The sequence below is a fragment of the Lissotriton vulgaris genome, chromosome 3_1, assembly GCF_964263255.1.
Source record: "Lissotriton vulgaris chromosome 3_1, aLisVul1.2, whole genome shotgun sequence".
Classification (NCBI taxonomy): Eukaryota; Metazoa; Chordata; class Amphibia; order Caudata; family Salamandridae; genus Lissotriton; species Lissotriton vulgaris.
In genome coordinates, this window is record NC_141689.1 from 1,574,798,621 (window position 1) to 1,574,811,286 (window position 12,666).

A 12,666-nucleotide genomic window follows, 5' to 3' on the forward strand; every position below is an offset into this window, starting at 1 on the left:
CACAGAGCTGGGAGTCCTTGTTGCAGACAAAAACACAGTGCTTCGTGTAGTGTCTGACTAGCTCTAAAGAGGGACTCTATCTGTGTGTATGGTAACTGAAAAGCAGTGCAAAACTCAGAAAAATATGAGTGAAAAAGACAAGAAAAAGTGCTCTATTAAAATTTGGGTAGTGGATGCAACAACAACTTTATTCATAAGCCATCCACTCCCAAAGATTAAAAGCTGAAATGTGCAAAGAAACAGTAGTTTCTCACAAATATCTACTGTGTAAGATATTAGGTCGACATGTTTCTGCAGATTTATTGATCCAGCTGGTATCAACTGCTTCCTCAGGACCATTATTTATCTTTGCTACTGCTATCATAAAGTGTTGTGTGAAGAAAACAACAAATAGAAGGAAAAACTTAGTTTTGTATCATCTCATTTCGTCCTCTCACTCCTCTTTAGTGTGAGAGGTATACTCATCACCTCACCTGGCTACAGCTCAGGATCAGGGAGCACCGCTCTGTCCGTCGGTACACCAAACCAGCATCTGAGCTGGTGTGGAGGTAACTGTGCTTGAGGTCTCTAAACTCTCCCTAGGACCCCTTTTCTAAATGTTGTTGTGTTATTATTGTGTATTGTCAGCACATAACATGAAAAAGAATTGTGTGACTTATGCTCTCTCAGGCATTTGAAGGCCTGTAGACCGAGTGTGGAGAAGCAATTTATGGCTTTTATTAGGATGAAAGGTGTCTGCCTGGCTTTATGAAGTTGTGTGTTTCCGGAAGCTCCTCTTCCAGTTGGCTTTTCAATCATGAGAGCCTATTGAGAGTTCTCCCATTAGCTAACTTTAAGGCATCTCAGCTAGGCTCTGAGGTCGAGAGGGCACCCAAAGTTCATCCTTCTTTTTGAGCACCCTTCAGCACTGCCCGTCCATGCAAATGAGTCTGTGCTTAAACTGGCAGCTTAGTTGGTGACCGGGGTCTTTGTACTTGTACACCAAGGAGAAGAAAGGCCAGCAGGCTCTATCCGTCTGTCAGTCTGTGCAGTCTTCAGTAACTGGGGTCGCTTGATTCCATCCTATCTGGGACATTGGCATTTGAGGGTGTGTATGTTAATGTGGTTCACTTGAGTTTGCAGACAAGTTAATGGTAAATGAAGGAAGTGGGCTCTTTTTAAAGTGGACCAAAAAGAGGTACATTGTGTAAAGAGTCCAGGCACACACCGAAGGATTTACAAAGGCACAAATAACACCCCAAATGCTCTCCTTTGTGGTAGTATGGGCGAGCATTTCGGCATATCAAAGGGTAGCGCTAAGCATTTATTGCACACCCAACAGCAGTAAGTGAGACCACACTCCAAGAAATCAGACCCCAATTTATAAAAATAACATATACTTTTATGTGAAGTTATGTACCAAGATCATTGGAATCAATTAAGTACTTTTCGAGGTCTGAATTTGTACAGTTTCTAAAAATGGACACCGTGCAATTTCTGAAGCTGTAATGCTTGCTTTTGGAGGAAAGACATACACTGCATACAGGTACTTCACAGCAACTTACGGGACCAATCTCCTAGACTTCAGATAAATATGGGGCAAGGTCCAAGGCAGCACCTACAGGTCACCCCAGTTGGCTCTGGGGCGGCTGGGTGCAGATGGGCTTTTCAGGTTGGGTGCCCTATGTTATCCTACTGGTGGTGGTGGGGGGGAAATGTACTGCATTCTGGCACTTCACAGCGACTTGGGTGTTTGGGTCCCTTACGGTGGCATAAGATATGCTGCCGCCCTTTGGGACCCTCTTTAGCACTCTTGCCCTAGGTACCTGGAGTACTGTTTACTAGGGACTTACTGGGGTATAAAGGACTTAGCCAATTGTAGCACAATTAGACAACACTTTGTTTTGGGGAAGGGGCACTGGCACTGAGGTCTGGTTAGCAGGCCTCTGTGCACTGTCTGAATCGAAAATCAGCATCTAGTAGGTAAAAACGGGGAAAAGGGTGGGGGGATAACTGCAACAAAATCCCAGTTTCTCACAGTGAAGGCCTGAGCTCTTCACCGTGACTAGTACAGTAGGACTGATCTTGCAGTATACAAAGTTTATTTTCTTTCCATTTTTATTCCTTCCTCAGGTAAGCTGCAACTTGCTGTACCTTTTTGATAGGTATGATTGGGTATTGGAGAGTCCTGTTAGTAAAGGATTGCCATTGTCCATCTTCAACATTATAAGTGCTCTTTGTGCCAATAATGATTAGGACTTGATTTAGATTTTGGCGGACAGGTTATTCCATCACATACATGACTGATATCCCTCTGCCAAATTATAAGTACATTGTATTTGAATTCACTTGTAATTGGGTGGACAGCATATCCGTCATGTTTGTGATGGAGTAACCTGTCCACCAAACTCTAAATCCGGCCCTCATTTCCTTGTAGTATACAGAATAATGTATAGTTTATTGAATGGTCTTATTCATATTTATATCGCACAATAGTCAGTCTCACAAAGCTACTAGTTAAGGATTTGCAACTTTTTGTTTGTCTGGAAGCATACAGCAGTTGGAATCTAGGGCAGTTAAAGCTGCAACGCTTGGAATAAATTGTTTGTATTTACTGTCTTTTAAGCCTCCTTGGTCTAAACATGGCAAACAGAGCATTAGCATTCAAGAGGTGTGGCTTTTACTGACCACTCCGTACAAGCTTACTGTTGGTGTAGCACCAGATAAAGTACGCCAATGAGTGCTAAATCACATTTAATTTTTGTATTGTTGAGAACTTGAATTAGATTAAATGCTGGATCGTCTGTAATATGTCACCTATATGAAAGAATTTGGGGAAACATTTTTAATATTTTACAATTGCTAGTTTCACTAGATAAGCAAACCTGATTAGCAGACATTCTTTTGAGATGTTTAATGCACTCATAAGGACACAAAACTTGTCAATAGAAGCTCATTAATCAATCTGTAAGGCAAGGAAAATTAAGTGTAAAAAAGATAGCCGGCTGAGTGCATTAAAAAATTCTAAATACCTCCAAAGTAGATGTTTTAAAGTTTTTCCCTTTCTGCAAATAGTAGGATATCGCAATGACCTTAGTAAGCAAAGATAGAACACAATTATTTGTATTACTTGAATGTGATTTTTTCTTTTTCAGTTGTCCGGATGTGAAAATGAAGCCTTTGGGCCCCATGCTTCTTAATGGTCTCACAAAGCTTATAAATGAATATAAAGAGGTAAGTTTAGTTATTTCAGGTTAATGGCACATCAAAATACCATACTTTCTCATTTTCATCTCCTTTCTTTTCTATATTAATCTTACTCTGCCTTTTCTCAGAAGTAAATGATTTTCATAAACCCTATCTTCGATCGTGGCATGTGTAGCTGTAAATACACATGCTGTGCATACTCCTGCTATCTAGCATTCAGCGTGGATGTGTGTAACTTGTTTTTCTTAGAAGACGACTTTGAGTCACGCGGTATAGTGACTCCACCTATTATTGGTAATGCACATGTCCATTGGCTCCATTGTTAATTGTTTTTTTTCCCCACTGTCTGCTTTGGTCAAGCTTGAACAGATATCTTGGTCAATGCCTCTCTGTGTTTGTCTTGCTTGCCTTCAAACTTCTATATACCTTTAGGATAAAAGATACCATTGTCGTCGGCAGAATCTTTTGTGTCGTCGCGACCTCTGTCCGAGTCTGCAATTAGGTTGTTTTTGTGGCTCCTACAGGGTCAGCCCACCTCTGGACCTTCAACCTCCATGACAGACCTCATGAATACAGTCATCCTAATGGAAAGGATTAATTTTCAGTACTGCCGATAGAGCAGAGCGAAACCCCTCTGCACAGACCACTAGCAGGTTTGCAACTTCGGTCTGTCCCCGGAGCATGACCAGGCCTCCTGTGAGGCCTGCCTTAGCTTCTGAGGTGGGTCGGGCATGGAGCCCATAAGGAAATTGTCAAGCTTCCAGTCTGTCACAGCCCACGGTCTATGCTCTGCACTTAGACAAGGCTTCGGATCAGACACCAATCCAGCCTTCGGCACCAAAACTGCCACTGAAGACATGGCATCAGGCTCCAACGACACCTTCCACGCCAAACACATCCTCTGTGCTGATACCACAACCAGCCTCGAAGCCGACCTTGGCTCAGAAAAATCCATTGGTGCTGAAAAATGCCATTGGTTCTGGCTAGGCAGAAAGCATTTTTGCCACTGAAGAGGCTGGCTGACTCCCACATCTCCATGGCCTTTGATGACCAGGGTCAGCCAAACGTGCAACACCTGCAGCAGGAACTCAACTTTGAGCAGAATAGAATCCTAATCCATCCACAGGCTGGCAGTATCATCACACAGCCTCCTCCCAAGACTTTGGACACAGTATCTCACAAGAGGAAACTGTCTTTTGAGGAGGCTCTCACCTTGGAGCCTGAACAACCAACCAAGGCCAGAAAGCACCAGGATCACACTCCCACATTCATCATTCAGGGAGTGCGGGTGGTAGTTGTATTCCTTTCTATCCTTTAGTCCAGTGGTTCTTATTCTTAACTTGTGGTGTGGGTACCCTCAGATCTGTGAAGCCTACTCTAGGTGTCTGCGACTGCTTAGAAAATGTAATAATATTAGCAGATTAATAAAGTGTATGTAAATAAAGAAGCAATATGAACATTTTTAAAGGGTTCTGTAAATGTGAAGGAATTTGAAATTGGATACTAAGAAGTAATATTCTCAGCTTGATTGGTGGGAGCAGTGCAAGTGCATCAATTAGAATATAGTATGGACGATGAGTGGCCACAATTGAATTTAGAAAAGCTCCAACCGTCCCACTAAAATTAAAATGTTTTTTTAATTTGTTTATTTGCTTGTGGATTAAGTAAAATATTTAATCATTTGTGTTTTTGTTTGATGAACGCTTGATTCTGTATGTTTCTTGTCTATTGAATTGCGGTTCAAATAATAAAAAATGCTTAGGTCCTTGGCTTCCAGTAATGACTCCCTGGGGATCCCTGGATTACAATACTGATGTAGCGAGGATCCCCAGTTTCCATTAATAATTAAGTGGGGGTCCGTAGAAGTTAAAAGGTTAAAAACCACTGCCTTAGACACTTGTGATGCTCCTCTAAACCCCTAAACCCCAAACCTCAGGATGACCCTTGGTATGATTAGGCTGTTAATCCACTTGGGGGCACTTACCATTACCTCTATCCTGCCAAGCCTTCCCCTCCAGACGACTCTACATAATACCACAAGGCCCTTCATCGAGCCGCCGCGTTCCACAAGGTGGACTTGCGTGAGATCCCGTAGCACAAGGATTTCTTCATGGAGATGCTCACCTCCACAAGGTGCTATCTCCAGTTTTTACCCATGCTCAAGGGCATACTGAAGACTGATTCTGACTGAAACATTTAAGGAGCCAGTAAAAGCCAGGGTATGCACTCCTAGGTTGGACAAGAAGTTTCACCTCTTTCTCAGCTTAATTCTCAGGTTTCATCTCAGGTTTTGTCGAGGCCCTTGTAAGGGTGTCATTCTATAGAAGGTATTTATACTGGATAATTAGAATGACTTTTAGGCCAGTGCTTGGTGTGACAACATATTGTCTATTACACTTTCTTATTTTACTTTTCAAATTCTTCTTAAAATGGGCAGCGAACATCTTTATCACTAATTTATTTTTAAGATACAGCCTTGTCGTTTTGTAATGGATGATATATTTATGAACATCTTTTTCTTCTAATTTTTTTCAAGGACCCTAAACTTCTGTCCACTGCATATTCAGCGGTAGGAAAGCTGTCCAGGTGAGAATAATGTGTTGCTTTAGAACATATCTTAATAGATGTTTACATATGTTAATGAGAATAACTTGTACTGTGTAACCTGTTAAGTATTTAATACATAAATTAAGGTTCTCATCACTTTGTGTTTTTTTTCCTGCTTCATTATTTTTTTAATTTTATAGTTAAGAACTCTTTATTAAAATTGAAAAATATCACATACACGCGCCTACAACCAGTGGCCGGGGATGGGTAGAAAACCAGGACCGTAACTGGATGGGAGGAAAATATGTTGATGGTGGGTGGTTCCAATAGAGGAGGAGAGGGAAGAGGAGTGAAAGGGGAGGAAGAGCGGATAGTGGAGGAAGAAATAGTCCAGGCTATAGTACACGCCTGCCCGCCCGGAAGCGCAGGAGATGCTTCTGGGAGCGCAGGCAACAAGAGAAATATTGAAGTCTTCACTGAACTCTGGGCATATTGCCAGTCAGTCTAAGCACCCAGAGATATCTAGGATAGGTGAGTTCCCAGAAGTCACAAGCCAGGAACTGAATGCCAAAGCCACACGTTTTATCAAACCAGGGCAGTGCTCCCTCCACTGAGGCGGTGATCTTCTCCATAGCTAGTGTGTCCAACATTTTACGTAGCCAGTCTGAATGTGTAGGTTCAACATATTTGCCCCACTTTGATAGGAGAACTTGGTACCCCACCCAGAGAGCAAGCGTAATCGCTTTGTTCTATCAAACCTAAGTGGGTAAGTCAGGAGGTTAGAAAGTCCCAGCAATGTGTAGCTTGGGAAGTGGGGGATGTTTTAAGTGGAGTGGATCTCCTCTACATCCTGAAGACTACTTACCAGTATCTTTGAAGTTTTGTGCATTTTTTTTAGAATGTAACACGAACGGCAAGTACTTCACATACTCATATGTTCACTGAATGTGTCACTGTTGTCCCAGTTAGGATTACATTTTTGGTGCTTGATTTATTAAAGTAATGTACATTTTCAGCTTCTCGGAAGCCTTCTAGCAATCACTTTATGAAAACACTTTCTGCTCTGTTATTTAGAAAAAGAAGAAGTCTTCAGCTTGCCAAATGATGGTAATGATGGGTTATGATGAGAGAAAGCAAACTGGGATCCCAGTGCTGTCACTTTTAATTACTCATTGTGCTCCATTTTTGGACAAATACGTATATATATATATATATATATATATATATATATATATATATATATATATATATATATATATGTGTATATATATATATGTGTATTACAAGCTTTTAAAGATGACAGATTATCACGGAACACACTGGGGCTAAAGAAATGAAGCGGTTTCCTGGGACTACAGGTCCCAGCATGCACAATCCATCAACACGCACTTAGCGAGGCCCACGTGGGGCCACTAACTAAATTTAAATAAGGAAGCTGTCCGTGAGACATTTGTTTAAGAAGCTGCCCATGATGAATGAGATGGAATAAAAGTGTGAGCTAGCTTTAAAAGAACCGGATTGTGGGCTCCTTCCCTGAGTGCGCTCCTAAAAGTTCTTGGGCATTTGTTTCGACATATATATGTGTATATGTATATGTATATATATATATATATATATATATATATATATATATATTCCTAATGGTATAAATACATGTTTCTAAAAGTTGAACAAGGTGTAGATTGAATCTAATATTGGGGCTTTGACAAATCCCCCTTTTGGTTCAATTTATGTGAAAACAGGTTTGTTTAAATTTTTTGTTATAAGCAGGCGTCTAATTAGCTAGATGGGCTTATTACGGCTTTCTTCTCAAAAACAAACACTCTTTTACACCAGTCATTCTGGAGGCCATGCCCAATCACACTTTAATAATGTTGAATAAAGTGACAATAGTTTGAGTAAAAGATACAATTGTCTTGATGGTGCGTAAGCAATATCTCCTAATATTCCTCACTCTTTATTTCTTTTCAGCCGGATGCCACAACTGTTTACCAAGGACATTGCTCTTGTACAGCAGTTTTTTGAAGCTTTGTGTAAGGTAGGCAAAATAAAGACATTGATGGTGGACAGTGCGTGTGGTAATTTGTTTGGTTGAAGCCTACTAGACAGTGCAGCTTTCCGGTTTGCTAACCACATCTTGGGGACAATCGGAATGTTTTGTACCTATTGCTTCCCATTAGGTTTGTAACTCACATTTGCTTGCTTTCTATTTGCTGGCTGTATAGGTTTTAGGCTGTCCAGCTTGAGTTTGGCCTTTCCGTTTCGCAAACCATGTTTACTGTATTCTTCCACCAGTACTGAATTTCAGCAAACAGGCCTTTAAATCTTGTTCTTATCTAGTCACATTTTCCGTGCATTCAAATACAGAGGTCAAATGTCAGGCTCTGTCTGCCATGGAGCCTGGTGTTTACTTTTGTTTCTCTAACTTCAAAGTGAGAGGATTTATGTGACAATCATGCTGGCTATTGGGGGTGTACCTGAGGAAGGCTGTTCAATGTTATTTTCTTTTCTAGCTCACAACAAGATTCCATTGTTTGTAAATGAGCTGTGCAGATATTTCAGAATATATTAGAATTTGAAAAGCACATATGAAGCAAATCTTTTCAGTAATTTTGAAGGGTGGCGGGAACAAATATTTTAACACAATCAAAATAAATCAATACACTGAATGATGACATTTCCACCCATTACCGTTTGTGCACTGTTTCCTTTTACCACTGAAACTGTTTGTCTGTGCAAATTTAATGGTCATTTCAATTGGAGATGTGTTGTGTTGCCTTTAATGACAGTACGCTACCACACCATACATACTCCACTTTACCCAACTCCACTTTACTTTGCACCCCTCCACACTACGCCACTCCATGCAACTCCGCACTGTGTCACTGCACTCTGCTCTGCACCCCTCCATACTACGCCTCTTCACTCTTCGTCACTCAACTCTAAACCTCTCTACTCTATGCCAATGCATTTTACTGAAAACCAATGCATTTTACACCAATCTGTTCTGCCTCCCTGCATTCTCCAACATTGTACTCTACATCACAGCACTCTACGCCACTCTAGTCTTCTCTGCACCACTGTACTCTACGCCACTGCTCTCTATACTACTGCACTCTACCATGCACCATTCCACTCTGCACCACTCCACTGTACTCTCCACCACTGAACTCTACGCCACTTTTGTCTGCACATCTGCACTCTGTGCCACTTCACTCTACTCTGTACCACTGTACTTTACTGCACTCTACGCCGGTGCACTGTATGTCAATACACTCTACGCCACTCTGCTCTGCTCCACTCTGCATCGCTCCACTCTTTGCCACTGTACTCTATGCCAATCCACTCTAAACCACTCGAATCTACTCTGCGCCACTGCACTAAACACTACTACACTATAGGACACTTCACTCTAACACTACTGCACTCTGACACTGCTGCACTCTGCGCCACTCCATTCTACACCATTGCACTCTACACCAATATATTCTGCAAGACTAGAATGTGAAGTGGGGTGGGGAGCGGCACCAGAAAGCCGCCATGAGTGTGGGGCTGAGTCAATAAAGGAAGGAAGGGCCCGTAGGCTCCTATTGTCAGAGAGCGTGCTACAACCTGAGCAGCAGTTTATGCAATTCCTAATATGAAAGCCTGATAATGCTCCTATGTTTGTTCAAAGGATCCAAGAAAAAAGGAATCGAGCCTGTGCCTCAATCGCGGGACTCGACATCTGCACTCTTGCAGACGTCAAGTCCCGCGATTGAGGCACAGGCTTGATTCCTTTTTTCTTGGATCCTTTGAACAAACGTAGGAGCATTATCAGTGCAGACGTCTGGTCCCGCGATTGAGGCATGGGCTTGATTCCTTTTTTCTTGGATCCTTTGAACAAACGTAGGAGCATTATCAGGCTTTCATATTAGGAATTGCACAAACTACTGTTCAGGTTGTAGCACGCTCTCTGACAATAGGTACGGGCCTAACCTTCCTTTCTTGACTCAGCCCCACACTTATGGCGGCTTTCCGGTGCCCCTCCCCACCCCACTTCACGTTCTAGTCATGAAGAAGACCCCCCATAGTAAGGTGGAACTCAACCTACGCCATTCGGGGGTCGAAACATCGAGTTTTATATCTACACCTGCCCATGAACAACAGATTATTGTTACTGTGTTTTAGCATATGGGATAGGTTTGCAAATGTTGTCTATGTGGCTCAAAAAACATGCCTATGTGATGTCAACTATTCATTCTGGGACCACATTTGGCCTTTGAAACTATTCACTCGGCCCCATTCCTCACAAACCACTTACCCACCCCACCTCTTCCCCCTCCATTCTTTGGGCACATTGTTTGTCTATATTCATTGAATACGTTTTTGCATAATAACATCTCTCATTAAAAATTGCGTAATTATGTTTGCATTGAACAGTATAAAGAATTTTCTGTTTTATCAAGAAGTGCACTTACTGGGACCCTTTTCCTTGTAACATTGAATACCCAGGTCCCAGTACCATTGGGTCTACCCTTCTATGTAACGCCACTTTACTCTAAGCCACTCTATGCCAGAATACTCTACGCCAATGTACTCTACACCATTACACACTATACTTCTCTGATCTACTGTGCACCACCCGCTCTATGCAAGTGCACTGTACCCCGCTCTACTGGGCAATACTGCACTCTTTGCCACTGCACTCTACACCACTCCAGTTTAGGCCACTGCACTCTACTCTGCATCACTCCACTCTATGCTATTCCACTCTACTTTACAACACTGCACTTTGTCACTGCACTCTACACGGATTTACTGCCACTGCACTCTACCCTGCACCACTCCACTCTACCATGTACTACTCCACTCTACGTAACTTCACTCTACTATGAAGCAATCTACTCTACTCTACTCCCCTGTACTGTACTGCAGTCTACTCTAGTCTACTCCACTGCGCTCTATGCCACTGGACTCAACCCTGCATGTCTCCACTCTGTCACTTCACTCTACTTTGAAAAAATCTACTCTATGCCACTGCACTCTCTGCCACTGCACTCTACACCAGTCTTTACCACTTTTCTGCACTCTACGTTGTGCCACGTTTTGCTCCACGCCACTGCCTTCTATGCCACTTCACTCTTAACCACTGCACTCTACAACAATGCTCTCTAAGCTAACTACTCTGCACCACTGCATTCTACACCACTACATGCTACGCCACTCTATTCTGTTCCCTGCAATTCTGCTCTGCAAGACTGCATGCTGTGCCACTCTACACCATTGCGCTTGTCACTGCACTTTATGCCACTCTATTCAACTCTGCACTGCTCTACTCTACGCCAATGCACTCCACTCTGCACCACTCAAATCTTTGCCACTCCACTGTACACCAATCTACTTCATTGCACTTTATGCCATTCTACCACTAGATTCTACGCCAAGGCACCCTACACCACTTTACTAAAAACCAATACACTCTGCGCCAATCTACTCTTCACCACTGTACTTTATGCCACTTCACCCTAGGCCACTCTTCTCTACTCTACTCCACTCCACTCTTCTACTCCACTCTTCTACTCCACTCTATGACCCTTTATTCCATTAAACTCTACTTCACATTGACGCTGCTTCACTCTATGCCACTCACTACTACAACACTCAACTTCACTCTGTCACTCTACAACACTACTCCAATCTAGAATGCTCTGCTTATCTTCCTCTATGCCACTCCTTGCCACTTTACCCCACTGTATTCTATGACGTACTACTCCACTCTACTGTGCACCATTCCACTGTATGCCACTCGACTCCGACACTCTATGCCACTCCACGCCAGTCTACTCTCCAATACTTCTCCTATACTACACTACTCTACTACACTGTACTTCACTTTATGCAGGCTCTTCTACGCCACTCCGCGACTCTCTACGCCACTCCACGACTCACTGTGCCATTCCATAGCACCCCACTTTACGACACTTCACGCCACTGTCCTTTACCCCTCTAATTTTTAGTCATGCTGAACAGCAGCCATGCTGGCGTACAACATGGCTAAACATATTGGCAAAGCCAATAGCTCTTGCATAGATGAAATCTAAATGCTTTGCCATTGCTTGTTATTTATGCTGATATAAATGTTTTATATGAATTTTATTAACTTGAAACATACTTTCAGCAAATTAATCTTCAGTCTGTCCTCTATATTTCCCTCCTTTGGAAGGTCTTTAGCTGTGTATGCTTGTTCTGGAACAGTGGAGTATTAGTCGACTTAGGGTTATCTACATACAGAATGTTTTTCAAAGCTTAGTGATCGCATTGCAGTATTGTTTGGATGTACTTTACAGAAGTAGTCTCCAATGTACATTTGTATAACACTGACCATGTCTTGTTTTACTTTTGCAGGAAGCACCCGACACCAGGCTTTCTATCCAAGAAGCGTTGTCTATGATGGTTGGAGCTTACTGTAAATTGGAAGGAGCACAGGTTACACTGATGGAGGCTCTTGTAGCATCATACTTGGTTAAGGTATATACTTTATTATTTTACAGTGGATTTGTATATCTGTAATGGGGTGGAAGGGGTAAAAGGAGGTGAGTCAGAGGCCTTGAATAATGATCTTAAAGATGGTTTTATTTTTGTATATGATTTCCTCCTCCTGCTAGTCAGCCTCTCTCGGGCAAAGGCTGCAGGGTCCGTCTTGGTGTTTGGATCTAGACTGGGAGGGTGTTGGTGCTACCGCTCCGTCCAGCATCCGGAAACATAGAAAGACAGATGGAGGGAGATTAGAAGGATGACCTCAGTTTGAACATGCAGGGGCCAGGGGTGAAGGAAACCGAGTGCAGAGGTGTTATATACAGGTACGGCTTGTGCCTACAGTGCTCGTGAAAGGGAGGGGTCTTTGGGACACTTAATCACTGTACAGTCACTATTTACAAGCGGGATTTAGCT

General features: G+C 42.5%; 1 protein-coding gene across 2 annotated transcripts in view; it reads left to right on the forward strand.

The window, feature by feature from the left end:
• ECPAS (Ecm29 proteasome adaptor and scaffold) overlaps nucleotides 1–12,666 on the forward strand; it is a 780,178-nt gene that overhangs the window by 120,293 nt on the left and 647,219 nt on the right. For both annotated transcript variants that reach the window (XM_086962068.1, XM_086962067.1), the window contains exons 11-14: nucleotides 3,135–3,213; nucleotides 5,723–5,772; nucleotides 7,705–7,771; nucleotides 12,121–12,243. In XM_086962068.1, the coding sequence (XP_086818194.1) occupies nucleotides 3,135–3,213; nucleotides 5,723–5,772; nucleotides 7,705–7,771; nucleotides 12,121–12,243 (319 nt within the window). The remainder of the gene's footprint in view (nucleotides 1–3,134; nucleotides 3,214–5,722; nucleotides 5,773–7,704; nucleotides 7,772–12,120; nucleotides 12,244–12,666) is intronic.